This window comes from Colius striatus, chromosome 10 (assembly GCF_028858725.1).
Source record: "Colius striatus isolate bColStr4 chromosome 10, bColStr4.1.hap1, whole genome shotgun sequence".
Lineage (NCBI taxonomy): Eukaryota > Metazoa > Chordata > Aves > Coliiformes > Coliidae > Colius > Colius striatus.
The window spans coordinates 19195244-19219579 of record NC_084768.1 but is presented as its reverse complement, the minus strand read 5'-3'; the positions used below and the strand labels follow the sequence as shown (position 1 = coordinate 19219579).

Sequence of the window (24336 nt, the reverse complement as noted above, 5' to 3'; positions counted from 1 at the left end):
TTATGCACCATGTCCCCCACCTCCGTTCCAGAAAGACATTGTGTTCCCATTATGCCGAGACTCCGTGTGGCTGCATGTCCTGTAGAGTGTCCTTCCATTCTCCAGTTAGTGATAGCAGGTTTGAAATGCCCTCTCATGTGAAGGGCAGGCAGGAGGGAAGACGAAGGTCAGCAGCAGCAAAGGTCTCTGGGTCTCCTCAGCCAATAATCCGTAGCTCCTCCTGCATCCCAGGCAGCCAATACTCCTTCCTGAAAACGGAGGCTGCAACTGGAAACCAAACCTTGTCTAACTCAGTAAATTCCAGCCTTGCCCATGAGAGCACCCACTCAGCTGGGTCTCATCCTGCTGGGAGCCACAAGAAGGTCCCATGTCCCCACGTCACCTGCTGCCCACACGGCCCTGCAGAGCCAGCTCTTGGGCACAGCAGCTCCCAGCATCCAACTCTACCTCTTGGCACACAGCGAGGCCTCCCACCCCCATAACATGGGGGGCTTTCTTGCTTCCTTCTGGGTAAAGGAAGGCAACTGTGAGTCCAAAAGGGCTGGAAACACGAGTGGTGCAACCATGGGTTAGTCGGTTGTGGGGATGGTGGAGGAACAGGATGGGGTAGGGGCAGGGATCCCAGATTTTTTTCCACTTCAGATTCCTCCTGTTACTATTCTGTCTGTTGCTCAGCTATGGGTCCAAATTCAATGTCAGAAATAAACGATGACTTTGAAATACTGACCAGGAGTGGTTTCTGTCCTTTGGCAGGCACCACAAAATGGGGTTTATCCGGTGCTGCCTCACAGCTCTGCTGGTGCAAGGATTTTTCCTCCCCACCCTTCCTGCTCTTGCTTTTGTTCCTCCTGTGTCCTTCCTCCTCCTCCTTCTTTGCCTCCTCCTCTAGAAGGCACATGCATCCCCAAACCACAGTTCTACAGTGTAGCTCTTTATTGTGACACAGGATGTTTCAGTGTTTTGGAAATGGCCCTTGCAGTAGAAAAATGTGCAGGGCAGTGCAGAGGGACAGCCCCTGCCCCACCACCTCCAACTGCAGCCCTTCAGAGCTGAGGGCAGCAGGGCCAGGCCTTCCCCACTCACTCCTCAGTAGCTTTCTAGGAACTGACAGTTTGTCTTGTGTGAAATCCTCTCTGTGGAGAGGGAACAATGACGACTAAGTCCTTGGAATCCTTCCTTGCTGAACAGGCTACAGGGACTGGCTCCACAGCCAAGTGGAGTGGCTGCAAGTGGTGAAGTCTGGCTTGAGGGGGCCCTTGGCCCTGAACTTGGAAGGGAAGCATGGCCTTGGAGCAGTCAGGGGGACCTGAGCCGACAGGACCTGCAGCAAGCCTTCCTGTAGTACCAGTGAGAGCACAGCTTCACCTTCAGCACCAGCACACAGTTGGCCGTCGCTTTGTCTTCACAGTCATCTTCTGGGGAAGAGAAGCATCCACAGGAAGGGTTAGAAAGGAGATGTGTTTCCCTAGGAGAGGCAGGCAGAGTGAAGGGCTCCTCATCCTCCCTACTCTCCCAGACTTACCTGGTGCCTCCGTGGGGCACGGCTGGAGTTGGCACGTCTGCCTGGCTTCTGGTTTGGAAGTGGGGTCACAGCCCTGAGCCAGCGCTTCCCCCTGGTAGCACTTCACCTCGCGCAGCCTCACGCCAGCACCACACGTCTTGCTGCACTGTCGGCAGCCAGACACAGAGGAAAGGGATCATCAGAGGCTTTACAAGAGTTCTCTAGTTCTTTCTTTCAGTGAGGCTTCCCCGTTGCTGCTTTGGAAACTGTTCTTGAGGGCGTTTGGGTCAACTCCCCCACTGATCTCAAGCTTATGCTCCATTTTCATTGCTGGAGGAGCCTCCCTGAGCCAGGCAGAGCGAGGCAGGAGTTTGCCATCACCTCTTTAATGCAACTTGGAATTGGTTCTGCTTTTGAGTGTTGGTGCTGTGCTAGTAGATGGGGAAAATGGCCACTGCGAGCCAGGCCCAGCTTCCTCTGTTCTCCCACTCCCCAGACACTCACTAGTTAAAATCAAAGGAAGACAGAACATTAACTCCTGGCAGAGGAGGAGATACAGCTGTATCCTGTATGCCTGCAGCATGGTGCATGCTCTTGCTTGAAGCAACAATCCGTGTGCTCTAAGGCTGGCTCCAGCTTGTGTGTGTGCCAGTCCCACCAACTAGGGTTAGGAGGCCTCCTCTCACACCCTTCCCCACCACCCCGAACCTTACCTGAGACCAGGAAGTGGTGAACCACGTTGAGCACGGCCTCCTGAAACAGGCAGCCCGTTCCTCAGGTTTGTGAGAGGCTCCGCAGCGCTCCTCAGGGTACTCCTTGTACAGGCCGCCCTCCAGCCCCGCGCACAGCACCACCCGCATCTTCACCCCGCGGCCGCAGCTCGCGTCACACTGCGGAACAGGACACAACACACCGCAACAAACGATGCTCCTCAGCTGCTGAGCTTCAGGGAAGATGGCATCCTGCTCAGAAGCAAGGCCAGTCTAACGGAGGTCGTGCTGCCCAGCTCACAGGAGCAATTAGTCTCCACAAAGGAGCTGAAATGATGATGCCCCTGCACTCAGTGAGGATGAGGCCACACCTCCAGTGCTGTGTTCAGTTTTGGGCCCCTCACTACAAGAAGGACATTGAGGGGCTGGAGCATGTCCAGAGATGGGCAACAGAGGGTCTAGAGCACAAGTCTGATGAGGAGCAGCTGAGGGAGCTGGGGATATTCAGCATGGAGAAGAGGAGGCTGAGGAGAGACATGATCACTCTCTACAACTGACAGGAGGTTGTAGTGAGGTGGGGTCTCTTCTCCCTAGCAATGAATGACAGGACAAGAGGAAACAGGCTCAAGTTGCCCCAGGGGAAGTTTAGATTGGAGATGAGGAAGAATTTTTTCCCTGAGAGGGTTGTCAGCCCCTGTCCCAGGCTGCCCAGGGAGGTGGGGGAGTCCTCATCCCTGCAGATATTGCAAAGCGTTGTAGCTGAGGTGCTGAGGGCCATGGGTTAGTGATGGGCTTGGCAATGTGAGGGCAGGGGTTGGACTTAATGATCTAAAAGGTCTTTTCCAACCCAAAACTTTCCATGATTCTATGATTCTTGAGGAGTGGGGAGAGAAGCCATTGATTTTTGTTTCACCAGCATTGGGGATGCTGAATTCACCTTGGCTGGCCTTGAGAGCAGCTACCACAGGTGACCTCGAGCAGGCAAGGTGAGCTGTTCTGTCTTACGTGTATTCGTGTAGCAACCTACATCCTGGAGTACTGACAAGGTTTGTGGGGGCCCAAGGGAACAAACCTGGTGCACTGCAGGAAATGTGCACAGCCAAGTGCTACTGAGTCCAAAGCTTAGCTGGGAGGACTTGCTCAGGACACCACGAGAAGTAGCAGGGGGCAAGATCTGATTCTAGCTCAGCTTAGCTCCCTGATGCCCATGGAAGCAGTTGCCAGTTGAGATTTCACTGCTTTGTGCCCTTTTTTACCATGGCAGGGCCAGCCCAGCTAACTGGCATCTGCCCTCAGTTATCCTGTGAACCCAGAGCTCATCAGCTGAGAGAACATGGCAAAGAAGCTGGCACCTACAAAGGTGGGGAGCTCAGCTGGTCTCCAGAGTTCAGGTGAGTTTAATGGCCCAGACATAGCTGACAAACTGACAAACTTAACACTGCAGTGTTGGGTGTGATCCACACCTTAGGACAGAGCAGCAGGGGGTTAAGGAACTGCCAGAGGTCCCCAGGTTTAACCAGTTTGTGCTTACTAACAGAGTTGGAGGGAGGCTCAGCTGCATGTACTCAACAGCTAGAAAAGGTGGCAAGAGAGGGTTAGCTAAGGTTGGAGAGGAGAGGGTTTGGTTGCTTCTCTGGAGGTTTTTATTCCTTTGTATCCCTGTTTTGCTCAAGACTTTAAAGACAAAGCCTGGGCCCCACAACTGACTCAGTGTATTCTGAGTGCTATGGGATTTGGATGGGCTTGCACTGGGAAGCCTAAAGCCTCTAGGCCTTGAGCAACAGAAGGGGAGCAAGCATATTGGTAGAGAAAAATTGTCTGATGGAATGAAGCACTTGGACCATGTTCACTGGACTCTAGGGACTCAGGTAAGTAGAGATTCATGGTCTGGATGTGACTTCCAGGGCTGGCATCCTGGCTGTGGCTCAGGTTTACCTCTCGCTATTATTTATCAGAGATGAAGTTGGTTTTGTTGAGGTTTTCTCTTCAGTGGTGGGACCAAAATCTCGGGAGGGATGAGTGCACATCCTAGACAAAGAGCTCTGCTGAGGTGTCTGCAACTGCCAGCTGGGATGCAGAAGTAGGAGAGGAGGACAATTTACTTTGGACATTGCTGCCCTCCGCTGGAGGTCCCAGGGAAGGCAGCCATTGCCACAGGCTTCGTGGTGGTCTATAGGGCATGTCAGGGGACAAACTGGAGTATTCATTACTCCTTCTCCCTTTCTAAAAGGAGTGAGGTCAAGTGTACAGCTCCATGGTTAGTCACACCACACAGGGTAGCCATGCTACCCCATGTTCCATGGGATACAGGGTGGGAGAGAAAGCTAAGCACACAGGGCTGGGCTTGGCTTTACCTGGTCCCACTCCTGCTCCACCCAGTGAGCAGGGCAGTTCTTGTCTCCGCAGGGATGGATGGCCAGGGGCTTGGTGGCTGGGTCACACTGCGAGCTGGAGATCACCTGGCCCTCCAGGTTGCGACACGTGATGAAGCGGCTCATGCGTCCCTCACCACACGAACCTGAGCACTTGGAGAAACAAAGGGCATTCAGACACATCAGAGAACAGGAAAGTGGAGGGGTCAAGGGTGATGAAGCCAGGAGACTTGAGACCAGAGCTTTGCCCTGCCACCGGGGCTGTGGCACCAGATCCCAAGGTACATCTGGCCAAGGGTTTGCACTTCCAGGTACCCTGAGCTTCCCAGTGCATTGAATGGAGCTCACCTTGCTGCTAACCAAAACTTAGAGCACCAAGAGGCAAACTTACAGACTATTCTAGTTTCTTAGCCTCTGGCCAGAGGAAAACCAAAAGAGCAGAGTGGCATGACCACCCACCTGCTCCCTCCTGCCAGCCTTGTGCTCCCGGCAGCAGGGAGCAGCAGAGCCCCCGACTCACCGGGCCCCACTCGGAGGCGGTCCATCGGCGGTCGCAGGGCGGGCCAGCACACGCCTTCTCGCCGCTGGGCTTCTGGGACTCGTCACACAGCGGCGCGTCCACCGAGCAGCGCACGGCGCGCTTCATCGTCCCCTGCGTGCCGCACCGCGCCGAGCACTGCAACGACACCGAGTGAGCCCGGCACGGGGCACGCAGGGGCTGAGGGCACAGCTACGGGGCTTGGAGCAGACAGTGACGGGGTGAGCAGGGCTGGTGAGGGGCGCAGCTCTGCCAGAGTCGTTACTGGTGCTTGGAGCAGAGAGCAAAGGGGGTGAGCAGAGGGTGAGGGGCACAGCTCTGCCAGTCAGCACTGGAGCATGGAGCAGAGAGTGAGGGGGGTGAGCAGAGGCTGAGGGGTACAGCTCTGCCAGAGTCAGCCTTGGGGCTTGGAGCAGAGAGAGAGGGGGTAAGCAGAGGGTGAGGGGTACAGCTCTGCCTCATCTTCCTCCTGCCACTATGGGAAGAGGCCCCAGCAGGGAAAGAGGAAGGTGGGTCTCTCTGGTGATAATTTACTGGTTTATTTCCAAGATGCTGATACCTGGACTGCTGTTGAAAGCCACAGTGCCTATGGCCCAGTCCCAAGCAGGCTGTGGACAGTCAACCAAAGGGATTTCCACTGGGTTTTAGCTTCCCTGTATCTCCATGCTATTATTTCCCCATTCACCCCGAGATCATTTGGAAGAGGCAAAGCCTCTTGCGCGCAAGGCTTTCACTGGGTCAATGTCCCTGCTTGAGAAGTGACCTTAGAAGAAATGTTCTGCAATGGCCTTTGTCTGTCAAGCAGTGTCATAACAGAGGATCTGAGGGTAAAGGTATTCCTTGTTTCCTCAGGATGCAGTTGGCCAAGGGCTTGCTCAGCACCTAAAACCTACCAGCTACCTTCCTCCAGGCCCCAGCTGAGCCCTGGCTGCTTACCTCTGGGAGCAAAGCTCTCTTGCTGCTTACCTCAGACCACTCAGAGAGCTCCCACTGGGGCCCACAGGCCTTGTTCTTGCAGGCTTTCCTCTCCATAGGCCTGGCCAGCCCAGCTGACTGACAGAGGTCATCATAAACAGAGCTGTCAAAGCCTGGAGCCAGCATCTTCCAGCAGCGCACGGTGCGGTACTGATAGCCCTCACCACAGGTCCTGGAGCATTCGCTCCACCGGCTGGTCTCCCACCTCCACAGGCAGCCCCCAGGAGAGAAAGCACAAAGGAAAACCCAGGTAAGGGGGACAAGGGACACGAGGTGGCTGGGAAGTGCCTGGGACTCCCTCATCCAGTAGCTGCTGCTATCAATCCATGTATCATGTCTGTGTCAAGGGGGGATTCTGGTGTTGGAAGGTAATTTACCCTCAATTGGCAATTCAGACAGCAAATTCCTTCCCTCCTTTTTGGCTACAAGGGGATACAAGGGATTAGCTGTTGAAGTGGACCTGCCAGCCCAGAAATGACTGTATACTTGGAGCAGAAAATGATCCTTACAAAGACATTGTTGTCCCCATGGATACCTGATGTCTCCTATCTCAAGTAATGAATGATAGGACAAGAGAAAATGGCCTCAAGTTGTGCCAGGGTTAGACTGGACATTAAGAAGAACTTTTTCACCAAAAGGACTGTTAGATGCTGTCCCAGGCTGCCCAGGGAGGTGGTGGAGTCCCCATCCCTGCAGATATTGAAAGTTGCGTAGCTGAGGTGCTGAGGGCCATGGGTTAGTGCTGGGCTTGGCAGTGTTAGGAGAGTGGTTGGACTCAATGATCTTAAAGGTCTTTTCCAACCAAAATGATTCCATGATTCTATGTCACTTCCACTCACCTGGGCTGGCAGTCTCTCCCTGTGCAAAACTCATGAGTAGGTTCTGGTCGGGTCAGGGCATCACAGTATGTTTCATCCACTTCCACTCCATCGTACCGGACACACATGGCATAGGAGGTGCTGATACCTGCTGGGCAATCAAGATCCTCTTTTGGTCAGGTTCCAACAGATCCAAAAGCTTCTCCCACCGTGATTAAATTACTGGAGTGTTCATTGCACCAGAAACTGCCATTTTGAAAAAGTACCAATATTCTCTCCCATCAATGGCCAAAAAGGACCTGACGTATCAGTCACTGGAAGCCAAACTTACCTGAAGTGCAGGTGGAGCTACAGGGAGCATAAGCTGAGACTTTCCACCGGTACATGTCAGCCAAGCTGATGTCATCGTGACCCACGGGGCTCACATCAAACTCGTTGCTGTGGAAAAAGGAGGCGGCGTGAGCTGGACATGAAAAATTGCTGCCAACATAAAATATTGTGCGTTTCCTCCTCTCACTCTTTGGAGATGCGACAAAACCCAATGTTTCTGCTCTGCACCTTCCCCACCTTGGGCAAGGTCAGGGTGTAAAGCACCTCCCAAATTCAACTAGCAAGGCTGTGAAAAGCAATGGCTCGGCATCCTCTGAGAGGAGGCATTGTTCATAGTCAAGACTTGTCTATTTGAACACGAGGTGTCTCTTATTTAATGTGATGGGATCATTCACCTGTGGCTTGCCAGAAATGTTTAAGAGTTGTCCCTTGCTTTCCTGTCAAATTGAAGTTAGAGGTATGTGTGCCCAGAAGAATGGGACAGAAGGGGCACAGTATGCTGGTAAACATGTGCATGTGACGTGCTATGGCTCCTGGTCTTTATAATCATATCAACGTTGGTGCTCCCCAAGCCGTTCACAACCCATTGAAATGGATCCCTTGGAGGTGGGGGCAAAATACATTCTGGGAGCTCTACATTGAGCCAGTTGTGCTTTTTGGAGGCCACAAGCCTCTACAGCAGCTGGATGGACACTGGAGAACAGGGACAGCAAGGACAACAGTGAAGCTACCAGAGGATTGGCTTGACCCTCCCTCCCCAGCTAACCACGCTCCTGTTTTGCCCAGGAAATCAAGTGCCACCTTTCAGTGCCAGGGGCTTGCAGAGGCTCTGCCTGGGTGATGTCCGTGGTTGGGCTGGCACCTAGCAGAGGGCTCTCCACAGATGCCATCATGCTGTAGTTGGCTGCTTTCCCCTCACTCCCAGCAAATGCCTCAACCTTCAAGTCCTCCAGTGAATTCTTACGGGCCGGCGCTTTGTGGAGGCCCTGTGGCCACCGGGCAGCCGTCTGTGTCCGTGGTCCTGCTGTGGAGGTCCTGGGGAGCAGCCTGGCTGCCAGGGGCTGCAGGTCCTTACAGAAGGCAGCATGAGGTGGGTCTGGGTGACACAGCCTCCTGAAAAGACGAAGCCTGGAAGATGCCGTGCGGCCGCTCTCTGACAGCTCAGGCCTCCTCAGGCTGTAGGGTACAGCTGTGCTGATGGAGATTTGATTGAACCTGAGAGCTGGAAGAAAAACACAGGAGTGATTTAACTTGTACTTCAGCATGTGCTACTTAACAAGGCAAAAACTATTCAGCATTTGGTCTCAAAATCATCAGTTGCCACTAGGGTGTATCAACAGGCCTTAACTGCCCTGACCAACCTCACACACGCTCTCTGCCTGTTGCTCAGGTCCTCCGCTTAAGCTCAGGCCTGGGCCTTCAGTCCTGGTAACACTGCAAGTCTACTTTGTCCTTTAATTGTTGTTTAGCTTTCCCAAGTTGACTTTAGACTTGACTTGCCTCCTTCTCTTCACCTGATGATCACTGTACTGTTGCCAGGACCTGCTGTTGTCACTGTCCTGCTTGCCCAGCTCAGGTGCCATGGGACTGCCCTGCCTGAGAGAGCACTGCCTGGTGTGTGCTGTGGCCACCTTCTCCCAGCTCTCCTTCCCTTACAGAGCTTTTGGCCCTTGCTGCTCCCTGACAGTTTCCACCCCTCTATTAATCACCTTTCTCTCCTGCTGCTCTGATAGTAATGCCACCTCAGATTTCAAGACCACCAATGTGGGATGTTTGCTTTCAACAAAGTGGGAGAGAAGGAAAAAGAAAGCAACCAACCCAACTCTGTTTCTCCATCAACTGCTGCTGCTTCCTGGTCCTCTTCCTCTCCTGCTGCATTTTCATGGTAGACCTGCCTTATCTGGAAGTCATACTTCTTCTCTTCACCTTGTCTCCAGCCCCAGTCCTGAGTCTGACTGCTGGAGTTAGTTTGGAAGAAATGTGGGTGGCTGAAGCCTAAATCTTCATCCCCCTCTCTTAAAGGAAGCTGTTCACTGGTGTCATCTGGCAACAGGGAGAGCCATGTGGTGTTGAAGTCCTGGGCAGCTCTGGAGTTGGCTGGAACAGGATGGTTCTGGCTGGTCGCTGGTAGGTGATGATAGAGAGGGCTGTCTACGGCAGGGGCTGCAGTTTGCAGGGGTGGTGTCCGTGGCACCGTGTAGTCATAAGTTACGTGTGGCATTTTGCCATTGAAATTATAGTACTGGAGGCAACAGGGAAAGAAAACAAACCCTTTTTTAGTGTTAGGACGTGTGCTTCCCAGAGACCTCTTCTGCCCACATGCATTTTGTGAGAGATGTTAAGAGAAGATTTCATCCTCGTAGGTCCAAGAGGAACACAGCCCAAGACAATACCTAGCTTCCTCAGCCACGTACATGCACAGGTTTGGCTTTGGGAACCAGGTTAGTATTCCCTCTGTCAGAGGGAAGCTCATGACTTTGTGATAAACAAGATAGGAAAGCCTAAAACTAGCTCCTGACGTACCATGGCGTTCAGAGACTGGTTGGTGGGCCCGTGAGCTATGATGTACTCCAGCCCATCTGAGTGCAGGCTGGAGGGCCGCCGGTACTTGAAGATGGTGCCAGCTACCCTGAAGTTCTGGGGGTTGTCGATGGCGGAGTTGCCGTTGAAGAAGAAATGGCCGGATTCGTCTGCAAGTGCTTGAGAGAGAGAACACAGACTTATGTGATGCTCTGTGTGGCTGCACTGGCAGAGAGGAGCTTATGACAGAGAGGATCATAGAATCATTTTGGTTAGATAAGACCTTTAAGGTCATCAAATGCAATCCCTCCCCTCACACTGCCAAGTCCAGTACTAACCCATTGTCCTTCAGCAGCTCAGCTACAGGGATGGGAACTCCACCAGCTCCCTGGGCAGCCTGGGACAGTGTTTGACAACCCTCTCAGAGAAAAAATTCTTCCTAATCTCCAATCTAAACCTCCCCTGGTGCAACTTGAAGCCATTTCCTAGTGTCCTACCATTCATTACTGGAGACAAAAGACTGACCTCCAAGTCACTACAACCTCCTTTCAGGTAGTTGCAGAGAGTGATCCTGTCTCCTCTGAGCCTCCTCTTCTCCAAACTAAACATCCCCAGTTCCCTCAGCCACTCCTCATCAGACTTGTGCTCTAGACCCTTCGCTAGCTTCAATACCAGTCTCTGGACACACTCCAGCACCTTAATGTCTGTCTTGTAGTGAGGGGTCCAAAACTGAACACACCGCTTGAGGTACAGCCTCAATCAATTCCCTGGTCCTGCTGTCCAGGCTATTTTTGATACCAGCCAGGCCTGACAGAAGAAGAACCCCAGGCCTTGCAGTGTTCATCTTGTGCATAAGGTCAGCCCAGTAGTGTTCAGTGTCTGCCGCTTTCATCTCCTTCCCCATTAAGAACACAAATGTCTTCACAACAGGGACTGCCCATAGTGAGTTTGGCTTCCAAATGTCCCTCCTGCCACTGCCTCCTGGAGGCAGTGAGAGAGAAACTGCTCCTGTGCTACCCTGGAGGAACTGCTCGCAGAGAGCTCTCCCACATCACATGTGGGAGTGCCTAGAGCTCTTGTCCACCTCCCAGGCAGCTGAGCTGGGTTCTCCACATCCGTCCCCTTACCTAGGATGTTCTCTGTTTTCCTGCGCTCGATGATGAGGATGTCTGTGGCACCGGCGGGGATGTTGGTGATGAAAACGTAACCTGAGGAACAGAGCACAGGGTGAGGAAACCCTGAGGAAGAATAAAAAGATCTGTGCAGGAAAAGCAGCTCATGGGACAAGTGTGTACACAGGAGGGCAGCACTGCCCTGCAGGGGCAGGACACCAAGGACATTAGTGCATGTTGAACCAGGCTGAGTTCTAATCCCATCTCCCCTCTGAAGTCCCACTACAGATCAGCATCAGGCTCAGCCTGAGCAGTGCTGTGTTTGGAGTCAAGAAGGAGCTGCACAACAGTCTGGCTCTAGGTGTGTTGACAAATGTGCTCTCATGCTCCTTCTGGCAAGAGCACAGAAAAAGCTTAGTAGTGACCAGGGCTGGTGCTGAACAGAAGGTGAAGACCATCAGTCTCTTCAGCTCCTGACTCAACAGAATTTGTCTTCAGAGTAGCATAAAAAATTGACCTTTAAAGGGAGAGGAAGTAAGAAGGCTCTTAAAGTTGTGTGTTTTGGCAGTTTGTCTTTCCTGCTAGAAATGCAGGCCTTGTCTGTTCTGTAAGATGTGATGAGGACTGGAGTGGAAAGTCACAACTGAATCTCTACTGCCAGAGGGGTTGTTAGCACCATTACCCCTGCTCTGGGAAGGGGCCCAAGTGCTTTTCCAATCTGGTGTCTGTAGAGAGTGAGGCAGACCAGTGAAACAACAACAGTGTGAAATCATGTTCCAGAACATCCTCAAACCACAGTTAATTCATTGCTAATGAGCACGCCACAGTCTATTCCTTCTGTGGATGGAGGAGCAGGCCACGAGGTTGCAAGGGATGAATCTCAGACCAGTTTCAGAGGGACTGTCCCTCAGCTGTGCCAGCCATAGGACTGGGGAAGGCAGGAGACTAAGTGCAGGCTGAAACAAACACTGTGACCCTCACCACAGGAGCTCCAGTTTCAAATGAATACGTGGCACAAATAAAAGAAGATTCATTGATCTGTTCACATTATCTGAGGTGGGCAGGATGCCAAAATCAATAGGAACAAATAGATCCCCAGCTGCTTCCTCTTGTAAAGAGGTGAAGGGAAACCTTACCAGCCTAATATACAGCACATTAAACCAATCTCCTCTGATGATTAAGTGGAAAAGGACAAAACACAGGCGTTTAAGCAGGGGCAGCACTCTTCAGCTGTTTCCACCAAGCAGCTGGGCAACTCCTACCCGTGTTCAAGCCAGTCACCCTTCATGCCAGCTGGTGGTAAGAAGGAGCAGGTGAAGTCTCCAGACTGTGGGAGCAGGGAGTACCTATCTGTGAGACTGCCTTTCGGAAGCTGCCTGAGACACGGTGGCAAGTGCTGCCGTCCCCTCCACACAGCCTGCATCTGTCCATCGTCCGGGGCGAGTACAGGCTCCCATCGCACCCCACCGGCTGCAAGGAAGAAAACAAGAGAGAGTCTCCTGGGGCCAGCTTATCTCCACAGGGCAGGGTCCTTTCAAGGAAAGGCTACCGTGCCCTTTTGGTGATGTAGGGTATCTTGGAGTAGTGACTGAATCCAACAGCAGCAGGAATTCACCTGAGTATCCTGTGCCCCTGAACCCAGGGCAGAGGCTCGTGTGTGTAGGTGAGCGGAGTAAGGGTCAGGTAAGCTATTTTGGCTCTTTCTGTGTCTGTATTTAGGCTAGTCCTTCTCATCTCCAGGAGATGCTGCATCAAAGACAGGCCTTTCTGAGGCTGTAAGGAACCTCTGTTGCATACAACCACCTTTCATCCTTCCTCTATGAGCTGATAAATCAAACAGAAGACTTTTTAACTCTTTGTTTTTTAATTGGATGACTTTGTAAGCAAACTTGCAATTCTAGTCTTCTCTATGCTGGAAGGAAAGTGCTGTCACTCAGTGGGAACTTGTGAATGTATATCATCTCCTTTGTGTGGACCTCCCTGCTCTAGCCCACAGGCATTCAGGAGTAGATGTAATTACTCCACACCAGGCCTCAGCTTCAAGTTCCCGTCAGGACCCCAGATCTTGTGATACCTTCAATCATGCACGTAGACTCCCAAATTTCTGTACTGCTCCCTCCCAGAGCCTCACCTCACACTTCCCATTGATGCAGACCCCCTGATATGTCCTGTCCTTGCAGGAGGTACCATCCTGTGCTTGGGCCATCAGCTGCCTCTCTCCACTCTGGGTGGTGCATTGGAGGTCACAGGGCTTGTTGGAGATACTGGTGAAGTCATCTGAAGGGACAGAGAAAGTTACCATGCAGATCAAGGTGCCTAGAGATGGGCAGCAAGGAAGAGGACTTTCCTCTTATCCATACTGACAATTTGTTGTCACCTTGGATGTTCTTGCTGCTTGAGATGGGACCCCAAGGCTACAAATTTCATAGCAGTAAAGGGGTCATGGTGTGAGGCTGCAGCTGGGGACCATGCCTAGAAGAAAGTCTTCTTGCTGGCAAACCCTCTTCCTTGCCATGCCCTTTTCCTTTTGCAGTGCCATCCCCTGTGCCAGGCATGGGAAGCTGCATCAGCAGATCCCAGGCCACACATAAATACATAAGAGCAAGAAAGACCTGTAAGAGGGGTACTGACTGTGTGGGGCTGTGGGCAGCTACACCCTATTCAGCTGGGCAACTGAAGCTAGAGAAGCAATGTCCTCTGTCCCCCTGGCAGCTAATGGAAAGAAAAACTAGTGGGTGCAGAAAGAAGTGAGCATCGTAGGTGAGCCTCCAGTCTGGGCCTCAAGGGACAACTGGCAACCCATGTGAAGCAATCTTCCTGGCCTGTGCAGGGAATGGATGGGCATCCTGTTCAGAACAACCCACCACCAACTCTGTGGGACGCATGCTGGGTGACAGAGGCAGCCAAAATGGTAGAAGGCACAAAGAGCGTGAACACCCACTCTGCCAAGATGACTGCTGGTTAGCCAAGACAACTCAGAGAAGCCTGTGTCCTGTCTGCCCACCAGTGCTTGCTGATGTAGGATCCAAAACAGGAGCAATGTGGTGAGAGAGGAGGCCTGGCTGGGTGGAGCAGTTCTGTGAAGAGACAGGCAACGATTTCTCCAAAGCAGGGAGCATAGGGAAGCACTTCCAGACCAGCCAGGAGCATCCATCCCTCATCCCCAGGGACCTTCCCCTTCTCCTGTGCCTGTTTTCTCACCCTGACCCTGTGTGAAGCTGTAAAAACCCACCTGGATAGAGAGGCATCCAGTGGTAGTAGCGCTTCCCAAAGGCTTTGGCATTGAAAGTGGAGCACTGCTGCTGTTTGAAGCTTGCTGTGTTGGCTGGGCAGGGCTATGGAGGGAAGAAATGTCATCAAAAGCTCCCTATGTCACAGCTATGGTTCTGACAGCTGCATTATGGTCCCTGCTGCATCCTTGGAGGATGAAAATGCCCTGTCCACCCTGGAAGGAATCAGTGATTCTGAGTGCCGTAATGCAACCAGCAAGGCCAGGCCTCCATCACCAAAGGCAAAAATTACTCCTAGCAAAGGGAAAAGCATATTGGAAAAGCCTCATCCCTCCCTTCACCCCACAACAAATACGTTTTTCTATCCTTTTTCCCCCACCTCTCAGTCCCAGAGACTAGAGCCCATCTCCCATGTCTTCAAAGGCACAACATCAACTGGTCCAGGAGTGGATGGCACCCCTTGTCTGCACTCCTCCGACAGACCATGTGTACCCTGAGTGCTGGTACTCTTGCAGCTCTGTGTGTGACCCTCCCACATCCCCCAGTGAGGACCAGTCAGTACTGGAAGTGGTTCTCACCTGCTGCTGGCACAGTTGGTAGTGCTTGGCTTGACCAACACACATGGTGCTGTTTGCTCCCTGGGGCATCTGGAGCCTTCAAAGCAGAAAGAAAATGAGCTGTAGGTCTGTGAAGTACTAAGATGTTGAGGATGACAGAGAAGTCAAGCCTGACTTAAGGGGGAGAGGGAAAGCCTTCTGCGTTGAGATCAGTCAATACCTCCTTTGAAACACATTTTCAATGCTTTCAGGTGCACTGTGACTTTAAGCTATTCTCTTTTGGGGGCAGGTTGAGCAGATAGGGAGCAACTGCAGTATCACCATCACTGTGTCCCTTCACCACTGAGCTCCAAAAGGGCTGATGTGACAAAAGGACACTAGACTCTTATGGTTCATGACTCCCACTGAAGCACCCAGGATTTGCAGTGAACAGGGAAGTCATTTCAGGATTCACTGGGCAGAAGGCAGAGAGATGGTACCTCTTGTGGGGACTGGCCACCTTAAAAGCTTAGCAGGAAAGGCTTCGTGCAGATGATGGACCAAAACCAGGGCCATTTCTCAACACTCAATGCTTTAGCTCTGGCCTGCAGGAGTTATCCAGGGGATGCTGAAGGCCTTGACTGATGCAAAGGTGAAAGAATTTTTGAAGATGTATACAGAATGGCCAAGACTACAGATGAAGGCAATGAGGTCTGTGTGAAGATCAGCAGCAGACAATGCATTGGCAGTATTAGGAACTTAGGATGCACTGTGTAATGAAGAGCCCCATAGGCATGCTCAGGCTGGACTGATTGGAGACACTGCAGCTGTCCCTCCAGAGCAACTCTTTACACCAAAAGGCTGGAAATGGCCAACCCTTTCAAGTGAAGAGGAGGCTGCCTGCAGACTCAGGCAGAAATTGTTTTGAGGGCATAGCTGGCTCACATTTAAGCTGTTCTCCTTAAAGCTGTAGAAACCTTCTGGCTGGATTTTATGTTGAGCTTTTTTTTTCAAAAAACAAAGATTTAAACAATCAAACTTGGTCTCTGGTGTAAACCCCGCCAGCAAAGCCCTCCCCTCCCCAGCTGGGGACTCAAGGATAAAGCAGATGCCAAATGGTGGGAAAAAGCTCTCTTCTGGCAGCAGGACAGCCCCAGGCTCCCTCCTGCCCTCTGTTCCCCACAGCTCCCCATGATGGCCACGGTTTCCTGAGAGGAGGAGCAGTGGCAGACGTTTATGAGTGGGGAGGCCACATCCAGATGGAAGGTACTGCCACACATCTGGCCCCAGGCCGTGCTGCCAACCAGCCCACATAGAAGAAGTTTTGTGTTGCAGGAAGGAGAGCAGGTTGGGGGCCCTGGCTTGAGCCTCCTCCACTCAGTGTATTCATGCAGAAAGGAAAGGGGCTGAGTGTGGGACAGGCACCCCTGGGAGCTTGCTGTGCTGCAGGATGCCCGCTATCATTAACACCTCAGGAGCTTGGAGTAGCAGGTTAGTGAGGAGGAAGAAGGCTTGATGGCAAGGTGACTCAGAGGGAACAGAGGGAGTTCAGGCAGCTGAAGTTCCCCAGCCTTGACCTGCTCCCACAAACCCAGTCCAATTGACACCAGGGCTTTAGCTGCTGTAGGGGACAAATGTGGTTGTAAGGGACAAATGGAGATGCTGTCAGGTGACAGCCAGATAAATGACAGAGGGAATAAAACTTGCAAGCTCTCTAGGGAATAAAGAGGGGAAATTGCTGAGATGTGGCTGAGCTGGCTGCTGCCGGGAGTAAATCACGTCCTTGTAAGGTGTCTGGGAATATATACCCACATCCTTAGCACAGGAACTGGCTACAAATCAAGTCAGAGCAGCCATGGTTAGCAACGGTTTGCAAAGGGAAGGGGGAGAGGAATAGAGCCAGCCATTTCCAAGCCACAAACACCTCATCTTCAAGTCTCCCATAAGCCCCATAAGGGGACCAACACCTTGCTCCCCATCAGATGAGCCAGGCTGAGTGGGTGACACATTCAGGGGGTCTGTCACCTGCCCCACTGCAGCATGCTTCTCCCTTGTCAGCTCTCCCCACTAATGCCTGCTCATTGCCTACCCTGCGGGCAACAGCTGCCTTCTTTCCAAGATGCCACAGAAGAGGGAACAAACCCTGAAAACCCAGGTCTGACCCAAAAACATAGCTCAGGGACATCCCATTTCCCCTCTGCCACTTGAGCCCTGGCCAAGGGACACAACTCACCTCTGCCGCAAGCAGTGCCTCTCCCGGGATGTCACGCCTCCCCCGCAGGACCGCGAGCAGGTGGACCAAGAGCTCCACTCTCCCCACCACTTGGTGACTTCTTCATCCCACAGGCCAGCTCCATCTGCTGCCTCACTACTGTCCTGACAGAAACAGAGCATGGTTAGCTGGAGAACCTGGCTCCAAGCCACCCGAGACAGAGAAAGCCTTCCAAAGGCAGCTCCCCCAGGGACCATGTCACCTGGATGCCTTCTAAACAATCAGCACTGGGACAACCATGGCAGGATCAGGCCCCTGGGGGCCACATGTGTCTCAAAACTCACACTTCCCTCCAAGACTGTTATGTATGGGAAGAAGGATGCCTCTGGGATCTCCTAACACAAAGCAGGGAAGGCCTGTCAGGCTGGACATGTGCAATAGGAATGACAGCAGCGGCATCGCTCCCAGGCCAGGTCAGACAGCAGATCACAGCTCAGCCTGGTTCTGACACACAGGCAGGGAAGCAGAGAAAAAGCTGCAGTGCTTGGCTGTGGGGAGGTGTGCCTGCCAGGAGGCTGGGAGTACCCCTCTGTCACTCACTGGTGCTGTATTTCAACAAATAACTTCTCTTTGTGACTAAATCAGTTCAGATTCAAGCTCCTTGTCCTCCAGCCCTCACAAAAGTCATTTTCAAGAGTGCTTCAGAACCAAAGCCTCCTGCAATTGCTGTTGTCCAGGTACCCCACTATGATCAGAGGACTGCTCCCTTTCCCAATATGCCTTGCTGGGGCTGAGCCTTTAAATTTGGCAAACCTGAGGTCATTTGGCATTGAGATGACCATTGTAACAGGCTGCTGTTGGCTGTGCTTCCTTTCACAGTTCCCAACAGGTAAGAGATTGTGTGTTTTAGCTGGGTTTTGGTTTTTACCATGCAATATTTCCCTGTTTGGTGTCTGATGGCCTAAAAGCTGCCAGGGGCTTTGGCAGCCTAGCTGTGCAGGAATTGATTTGCTGTTTATTGAAACAGAGCTGGGGGACCTGTTAAATGCAGCAATGAGTTTAATACAGGACAGTGACTGGAAGGGATTTATCTATCTGAAAATGCTGACAGCACTTCAGTATTACCAGAAGAAAATGAATAATTTGTGCACGTGTGGTCCACTATGTTAAAGTAAGAGCTCAGAGAAGCTGTACCAGTGCTATTGTTAGAAAAATGTGCTGGTTTGTGGCAGTGGGTGACAGACCTGTTGTAAAGCACAATTGATGAAGGTGGAAGAAAACTCAGCAGGGTCTGCTTGTCACTAAATGTGCTCTATTTTGGTTGACCGACTCTTGGCTTTATGCTCTTTCACGGTGTAATAAGGCCAAAGCATTCTTCATTTTGTTGTGTAATTCCTGACTGAGAACCAGGTGTTTCTACAGCCCCTGCTAACAGAACATTCTCTGGGCAGATGAGGTGCTTCTGATGTTAAGCAAACGTCTTTAAGTTGTAAATTAGTGTGCCTCAAACATGTGCATAGTGCCTCTTCTTGGTGACAGACAGAGCCTGTTAAATGTAACCTGCTCTGCTGCAAAAAAAGCATCACTTTACCTGATGTGCTACTCTCTAGTGATAACAACAGTTGATTTCAAAACCAGGACAACAAATGTCTCTGCTGTACTTGGATGTTCTGGCTGGAGCTGACTTGCCTATCAGGGACCAAGTGCTGCAGCCAGCAGCTGAGTTGCTCAAGAGAAGTGCAAAATTTAAAAGAAACAGAAATGTTTTCAAAAATACCTTTTCCTCTTCTTCCAAATGATCATCTCAGCCTGTCTCCTATGAGAATTTTTGTCAGACTACATATAAGCAGACTGTTAATGGAAATGGTGACAATGTAGCTTCCCCATTAACAGAGAAACCAAAGGTCTCTCAGCTAAAATCTTTCCCTGACCCTTTCTATGCTTCTCTGTGATAAGCATCTCAAGGCCTGTGAAGGAAAAGCTCTTCACAACTGTCAGGAAGAAGAATGCCAGTGATTTATCTGGCATCTGTGCAGAGAGCTCAGTGCAATACAGATTCTCCTTTAGCTGGGGTAATAATCAAGGCTGGTGTCTTATCACTCCACTGAGTAGTTATGTGAGGCACATGGGCTCCCTGGAGGGAAGGCACATGGACCAAAAGGTGTAATATTTACACAGCTTTTCCCCAGGTGGCAACAAAGATCTGCATAGCTGTTGCCTGCAAGATAGTCCTGCCCCGGAGATCTTACAATGCAAACATGATATGGAGCAGAAGGGAAATGAAAGAGCCTGTTCCATCCACCTTCCCCTGCACGTGAAAAAGACTTTGTGCTTTTGGAGTGGTGGAAAGTCACAGGCTCCTTTTCAGGGTTCCTGCTCTTAGGTGTTTTGTGTGGATGCAACAGAAAATCTGGCATGTCGTGGCAGAGCTGAGGTTTGGGGAAGATCAGCAGCTCTGCCTCTGTGCATCTCTTTTTTTACAGTTAGAATAAGATACATTTCTCTCTGCACTGTGACTTTCAGGAATGACAGGAGCCCAAATGAAGATTTATTGAAGGATGCTACTCAAACAGACTTTTCTTTTGTAATAAAATGTGGTCTCCTATACCCATAAGCCCTGTTCCTGCTTCCTCTCCACACCAGAGGAATCAATCACTTTTTAAGTAGACTGATTTGGCTCTCACGTTTTCCTTGCCAGTCCTTGTCCAGGAGGCTTGATTTCCTCGTATAAGCAAGGACAATGCTGAGCTGTCCCCTTGGCCAGTGAGACTTATGGCATGACTGCATCTGAGTCCTGGGCCTGGTGACGTGGAGGGGGAGCTTCAGGTACTTAGTGCTGGGGCAGCTGGTTCCAATCTGGGCTAAATTTATTATGTTGTCAGAAATAAATCTGCATTAACCATGACACATAAATGGCTCTTGTTTTTAATTAGAGATACTTGCATTTTCCAAATTTCCAGATAGTAAATTAAGGACTGTGAGACAGACCCCAGATTAGATTAACTCCTAGCTTTAGTTTCCCAAGCCCCTCAGCAAATCCCAAGAGTTATCTTCTGGCCAAGTTAATCCCCCTCCCCCCCCCCATCTCCTCCTTGCCGAAAGAGAAATCAAAAGGGCTTTACAACAACTCTTTTGCACTCTCCTGGTTATAGGATATGCTGGAGCTGCTCTTGTTGGCACTGTGCTCTTACTGGCAGAATCACAGAAACAGGTTAGAAACATTGGAGCACGAGATGCACATGGGTCCAGTCTTCATAAGCTGTCTCTGCCTGGGTTGGAGTGAGTGCTCTGCTAAGAGACTCAGGCACAATTCTTAGGTGATGAGGAATATAAGGTCTAGAATTTACATCTGTAGAAAAGACAGACCATACTCCAGCTCAGCCAGGTGCTCGCCACAAGAATTTCCCCTGAGGTGTTTGTGGCTTGGCACCCAGTGATTGCACAGCTGCACTTCTTCCTCTCTGAGGCTTAACCAAGTTATTTCTATGCCTCTGCACCTCCGCTGCAGGCCATGCAACTAAGTAGGTGAGGGCTGACCTTCTGTTCCCTTGTTGGGGGGAGCAGAGCTTTGCACCCCACCCTGCAGGGAATTTTTCCAGGATAAAGTATTTGTCTCCACGTTTACCAATGACAGAGAGAACTGTCTCTAAGCCAGCATCACTGAAGGATTTTTCTGTCCAACTCAAGACCCAGCAGCTGCTTCCCCTCTCCCTGCTGCAAAACGAGCTGCCACAAACCACTTTACCCTGCAGAGAAGGGTGGGCCTGGACTGACATCCTATCGGATTTCCAGGTGGTCTTTCTGAAAAGCTGAAAAGGGATAAATAAATTCTCTACTAACTCTCCACCATGCTCTGGATCAGCTCTGAGCTACGCTGAGCTTCCCAGAAACCTGGGAATAACTACAATTACTGTGCCGGTGGCCCAGTCTCCTTATTGTTGTGCCTAATCTTGAGATTCATTAAAGCCTGGGTCCTGAAACAAAGCTGTCTGGGAAGAGAGACCACAAACATGCCTGTCTAGTTCCCTCAATAGAGGAGCCTGGTGGGGGGAAGGGTTTCTGTTGCAGCCTGGTGTGCCTCAAGGGCTGGCCCACCACCGAAGGGCTAAACTGTTCTGCTCAACCCTGTCTGAGCCTTAAAGACTCTGAGAAATATCAGCTGAAAATGAAATAAATTCTTCATAGACCCTTTTCTGAAGCCATTAACTGTGTGTCCTCCAAAAAAATCCACAATCCCCTTACTTAAGGGCTTCTCTTTTCAGTAAATAGTGTGGTTTGCTCTAATACTAAGTAGCTTCAGATGTCTTCATGCCTGGAATGGAGGTCAGATTATTATCTGCTTTACTGTTCAGGTGAGGGAGCACTGGAACAGGCTGCCCAGATGGGTTGTGGAGTCTCCTTCTCTGGAGACATTCCAAACCCACCTGGATACGTTCTTGTGTGACCTACTCTAGGTGGCCCTGCTCTGGCTGTGCGGTTGGACTGGATGATCTTTCAAGGTCCCTTCCAACCCTTAAGATTCTGTGATCTGTAACCGAATGACCATGTTGAACTCCTCTGGTTTGGGTTCCCCATGTGATTCACTGACTAAAGCTGTGCTGCTGGACTATACCACAGCCCTGAAAAAAAAACTATAGCAATTATGCCCTGATGTTGCACAAAAGAATTGGTGTTTGTGTAAAGCTATTTCTCATCCTGTCATTGGGTAAACTACATAGTTGTATGAGAAATTCAATGTTGGAAGCAGACACGAGCCAAATTTTCCTTAGAAAAGTTGAAACGGGATATTTGAGAAGTTTTTCCAGGAGGGGAAGGTATCCTGAGGTAAAATAAGCAATGCAGAAGAATTTTTACAAGATCGGGAAGAACACTAATCTGGGAGAAAACAGTAGCTTGCCTAAGATGTGATATCACAGCAGATAAGTAACAGAAGTCCGGAGATATGAGACTCAGTTGAGATGAATTAGAAAACTGGTGAACATAAGCCAGTGGAGAACTAACAAGTACTGTTCATAATCGTGCTGTGACAGAAAGTTCATACGTACTGCACATTGTTACAAAATACTTGATCCAAGACAGTCGGGTCATTCCCTTAAGTGAGATAATGCACTTATTCTGGGGCAAGCCAGCAGAAAGGATGGAAACCTTTGAAGAGGAAGAAGGGAGTAACAGGCAGCGTGACTGAGAGGCACTTCTGTCATCAGGTTTTTCAGAAGCATTGAATGCAGTTTGTCCCATGCAGGACGGAATTTGTTTACCCTATTTATGGATCAAGGCTTTCTTTGACACTCTTCCTATAATTCTGTTGTATATATAAAATGAGACAGCAAGAAGAACTGCAGGTTAATCCCATAATGACTGTTCTGTGTGCTGTCCTGCACCAGAGATACCAATCCATACTGGCAACCATGTCTGTCAGCAAACTCACACCCCGCAATCCTTGAGCAGAGTGCTCTGCAGGGATCTCCTGCAGCAGGGAAGTCCTCCTGGCATAACTGGCATCAGTTCTGGTGTGTGTTTGTCCTCAGGAGGGCTGAGCAGCCCTCCTCCCAGCCCAAGCTGCCCTTCTCTTAGGTGCTGTGCAAACACAGCTGCTGGGGACAGGGAGAACCAGGAGCAGCCAAGGATTGTATACATGTGTTGATGGGGGAGTCCATCCAGGCCAGGCTGAAATGAAGGGTTGTGTATCTGTTTAGCTTGACCTGGCTTGCTCTGCCTGACACTTCTCTCTGACTCAGTCCTACAGTTAAGGGGTAAACAGAACAGGCAGCAGATGTGTGTGAAGCAAAAAACAAAGTGGATATGAGACACTTGAGCTTTACAATTAAGACAAGCCCAGAACAGCAGACGTTGCTGCTCCTCAAACTTGAGTTATGTGCAGTAAAACTATGGTGTCTGGTCTTCTCCAAGTTTAAGATGGCTCATGTGAGATTACCCCAGGCATGGAGTCAGGGGGATGGGAAACAAAACCCACTCCCCTTTTCCTTTGGCAGAGCAGAAAACCTTCAGCAGCAAAAAAATCCAGCCAGGTTCCCCTTGGGGAAACGGGAGCGCCGAGCCACAATGCAGGCAGTGACCTGTGAAGGCAGGGGCACAGCCGGCTGCCTCTGCTGCTGCAGTAAGGGGGGCCATTCTCCCAGGCCGAGCCTCGGGCAGGAGAGGGGGATTGGCAGAGAGAGGGATTTTAGTGCTGCTGTGAAACAAGTGCCATGAGGAAGGGCCAGGCTGAGGAGGTCCTTTGTGAAGGGGGGCAGAGGTGAGGGGAGCATGGGGCTTTGATCCCCAGGCATGTACCCTGTGGGCAAAGCAGCTGCCTAAACTCACGCCTGGCACTTGTGAGAGGGAAGAGGAAAATCTGGTTTTCAGTCTTAAACCGGAGTAATCTCTCTGCTAGGGATGAACATGGGGAGCAGCCTTGGGTGAACCCACAAGCCGGGCAAGGTTCTGCTCCCCCATGGTGCTTCTGGTGATGCTGGGAAGCCTCCTCAGGTAACCTCACCCCCATGGGCCTTTTGTTAGTACCAAGCCGCCGGGGAGCGGGCAAAGCATTGGTGCTGGGGGTTAAGAGGAGAAGGAGACACACCAAAATCCCCCTCTCGAAGCTCCTCAAGTCTGAGGGAAGGCAGTGGGGGAAGCCGCGAGTTCCCTGCAAAGAACCAGAAACCTATGGAGAAGGGCGACGGGCCGCCCGCTCCCGAGGCGAGCGCCTGCTCCCTCCTCCGGCCTGGGGCGGCTGCAACCAGCCCCGCCGGCCCGGGGCGCCCCGCCTGGCCCCGGCCCCGCCGCCGCTCCCTCAGGGCAGGGAAGGAAGCAGGAAGGTGGGAAGGAAGAGGAAGGTAGGAAAGAAGGAAGGATGGTGGGAAGGAGGGAAGACGGGTGCGAGGGGACGCTCCGCCGTCGGGGTCCCACCCGCCGCCGCTTACCTTAGCCTCAAGGGAGGCGGCGGCGCTGAGGAGGAGGAGGAGGAGGCGGAGGAGGCGGAGGGGAGCGGCGGCCATGCCGCGCTGCTGCTGCAGCCGCCGCGGAGGAGGCGGCGGGGCGGCCCACCAGCGGCGGGAGCAGGAGCAGCCGCCGCCGGAGCGCGGGCCGGCATGGCTGAGGGACTTAATGACTTTACAACCTGCCGGGTGGCGGGCGGCGACCCGCGGCGCGGCCGCTCGGCGGGGGATGGGGATGGGATTGGGGGAGGCCCCGCGTCCCGCCTGCGAGCTGTGGGGCAAGGCGGAGGGGCGGGCAGCCTGCGCCTACCCCCTCGCACCGCCCTGCCCGTGGCCGCTCCCAGCGCCCGGCCCGCCGGGGGTTGCTCCCGCCGCTTTCTGGAGCTCCTTCGCAGCAGCTCCGAGCAGCGGGGTGACTGAGCGAGCGGAGCCTGCTGAGCCCCCCGCCGCCTCGGGTACCTGGCCCCGCACGAACCCCTCGCTCCCGAGCGAAGTCATCTGCTCGTTTCCTCCTGCACAAAACCCGTTTGCTACCCAATACATA

At 51.9% G+C, this 24336-nt stretch overlaps 1 protein-coding gene across 1 annotated transcript; it reads right to left on the bottom strand.

Moving 5' to 3' along the window:
* Positions 1 to 1296: 1296 nt before the first annotated feature.
* Positions 1297 to 23852, bottom strand: LOC104557863 (ADAMTS-like protein 2). The gene is made up of 18 exons (XM_062004352.1): positions 23778 to 23852; positions 16876 to 17051; positions 14685 to 14760; positions 14109 to 14211; positions 13008 to 13153; positions 12223 to 12346; positions 10892 to 10972; positions 9768 to 9943; positions 9063 to 9486; positions 8046 to 8466; positions 7246 to 7352; positions 6936 to 7062; positions 6088 to 6301; positions 5104 to 5259; positions 4566 to 4736; positions 2215 to 2391; positions 1523 to 1667; positions 1297 to 1415 (listed from the first exon to the last, which is right to left on the bottom strand). The coding sequence occupies exons 1-18, from the start codon at positions 23850 to 23852 to the stop codon at positions 1297 to 1299; spliced, it is 3018 nt and encodes a 1005-aa protein (XP_061860336.1).
* Between the last annotated feature and the right edge of the window lie 484 nt (positions 23853 to 24336).

What these genes read in the sequence shown, in the direction of transcription:
- LOC104557863 (XM_062004352.1), bottom strand. Translation starts at nt 23,852, where the DNA reads ATGGCCGCCGCTCCCCTCCGCCTCCTCCGCCTCCTCCTCCTCCTCCTC. An exon ending in GAAAACAGAGAACATCCTAG is followed by an intron (nt 9,944 to 10,891) that starts GTAAGGGGACGG and finishes CTCTCTCTCAAG; the next exon opens with CACTTGCAGACGAATCCGGC. An exon ending in GGGAGAGACTGCCAGCCCAG is followed by an intron (nt 6,302 to 6,935) that starts GTGAGTGGAAGT and finishes CTGCCTGTGGAG; the next exon opens with GTGGGAGACCAGCCGGTGGA.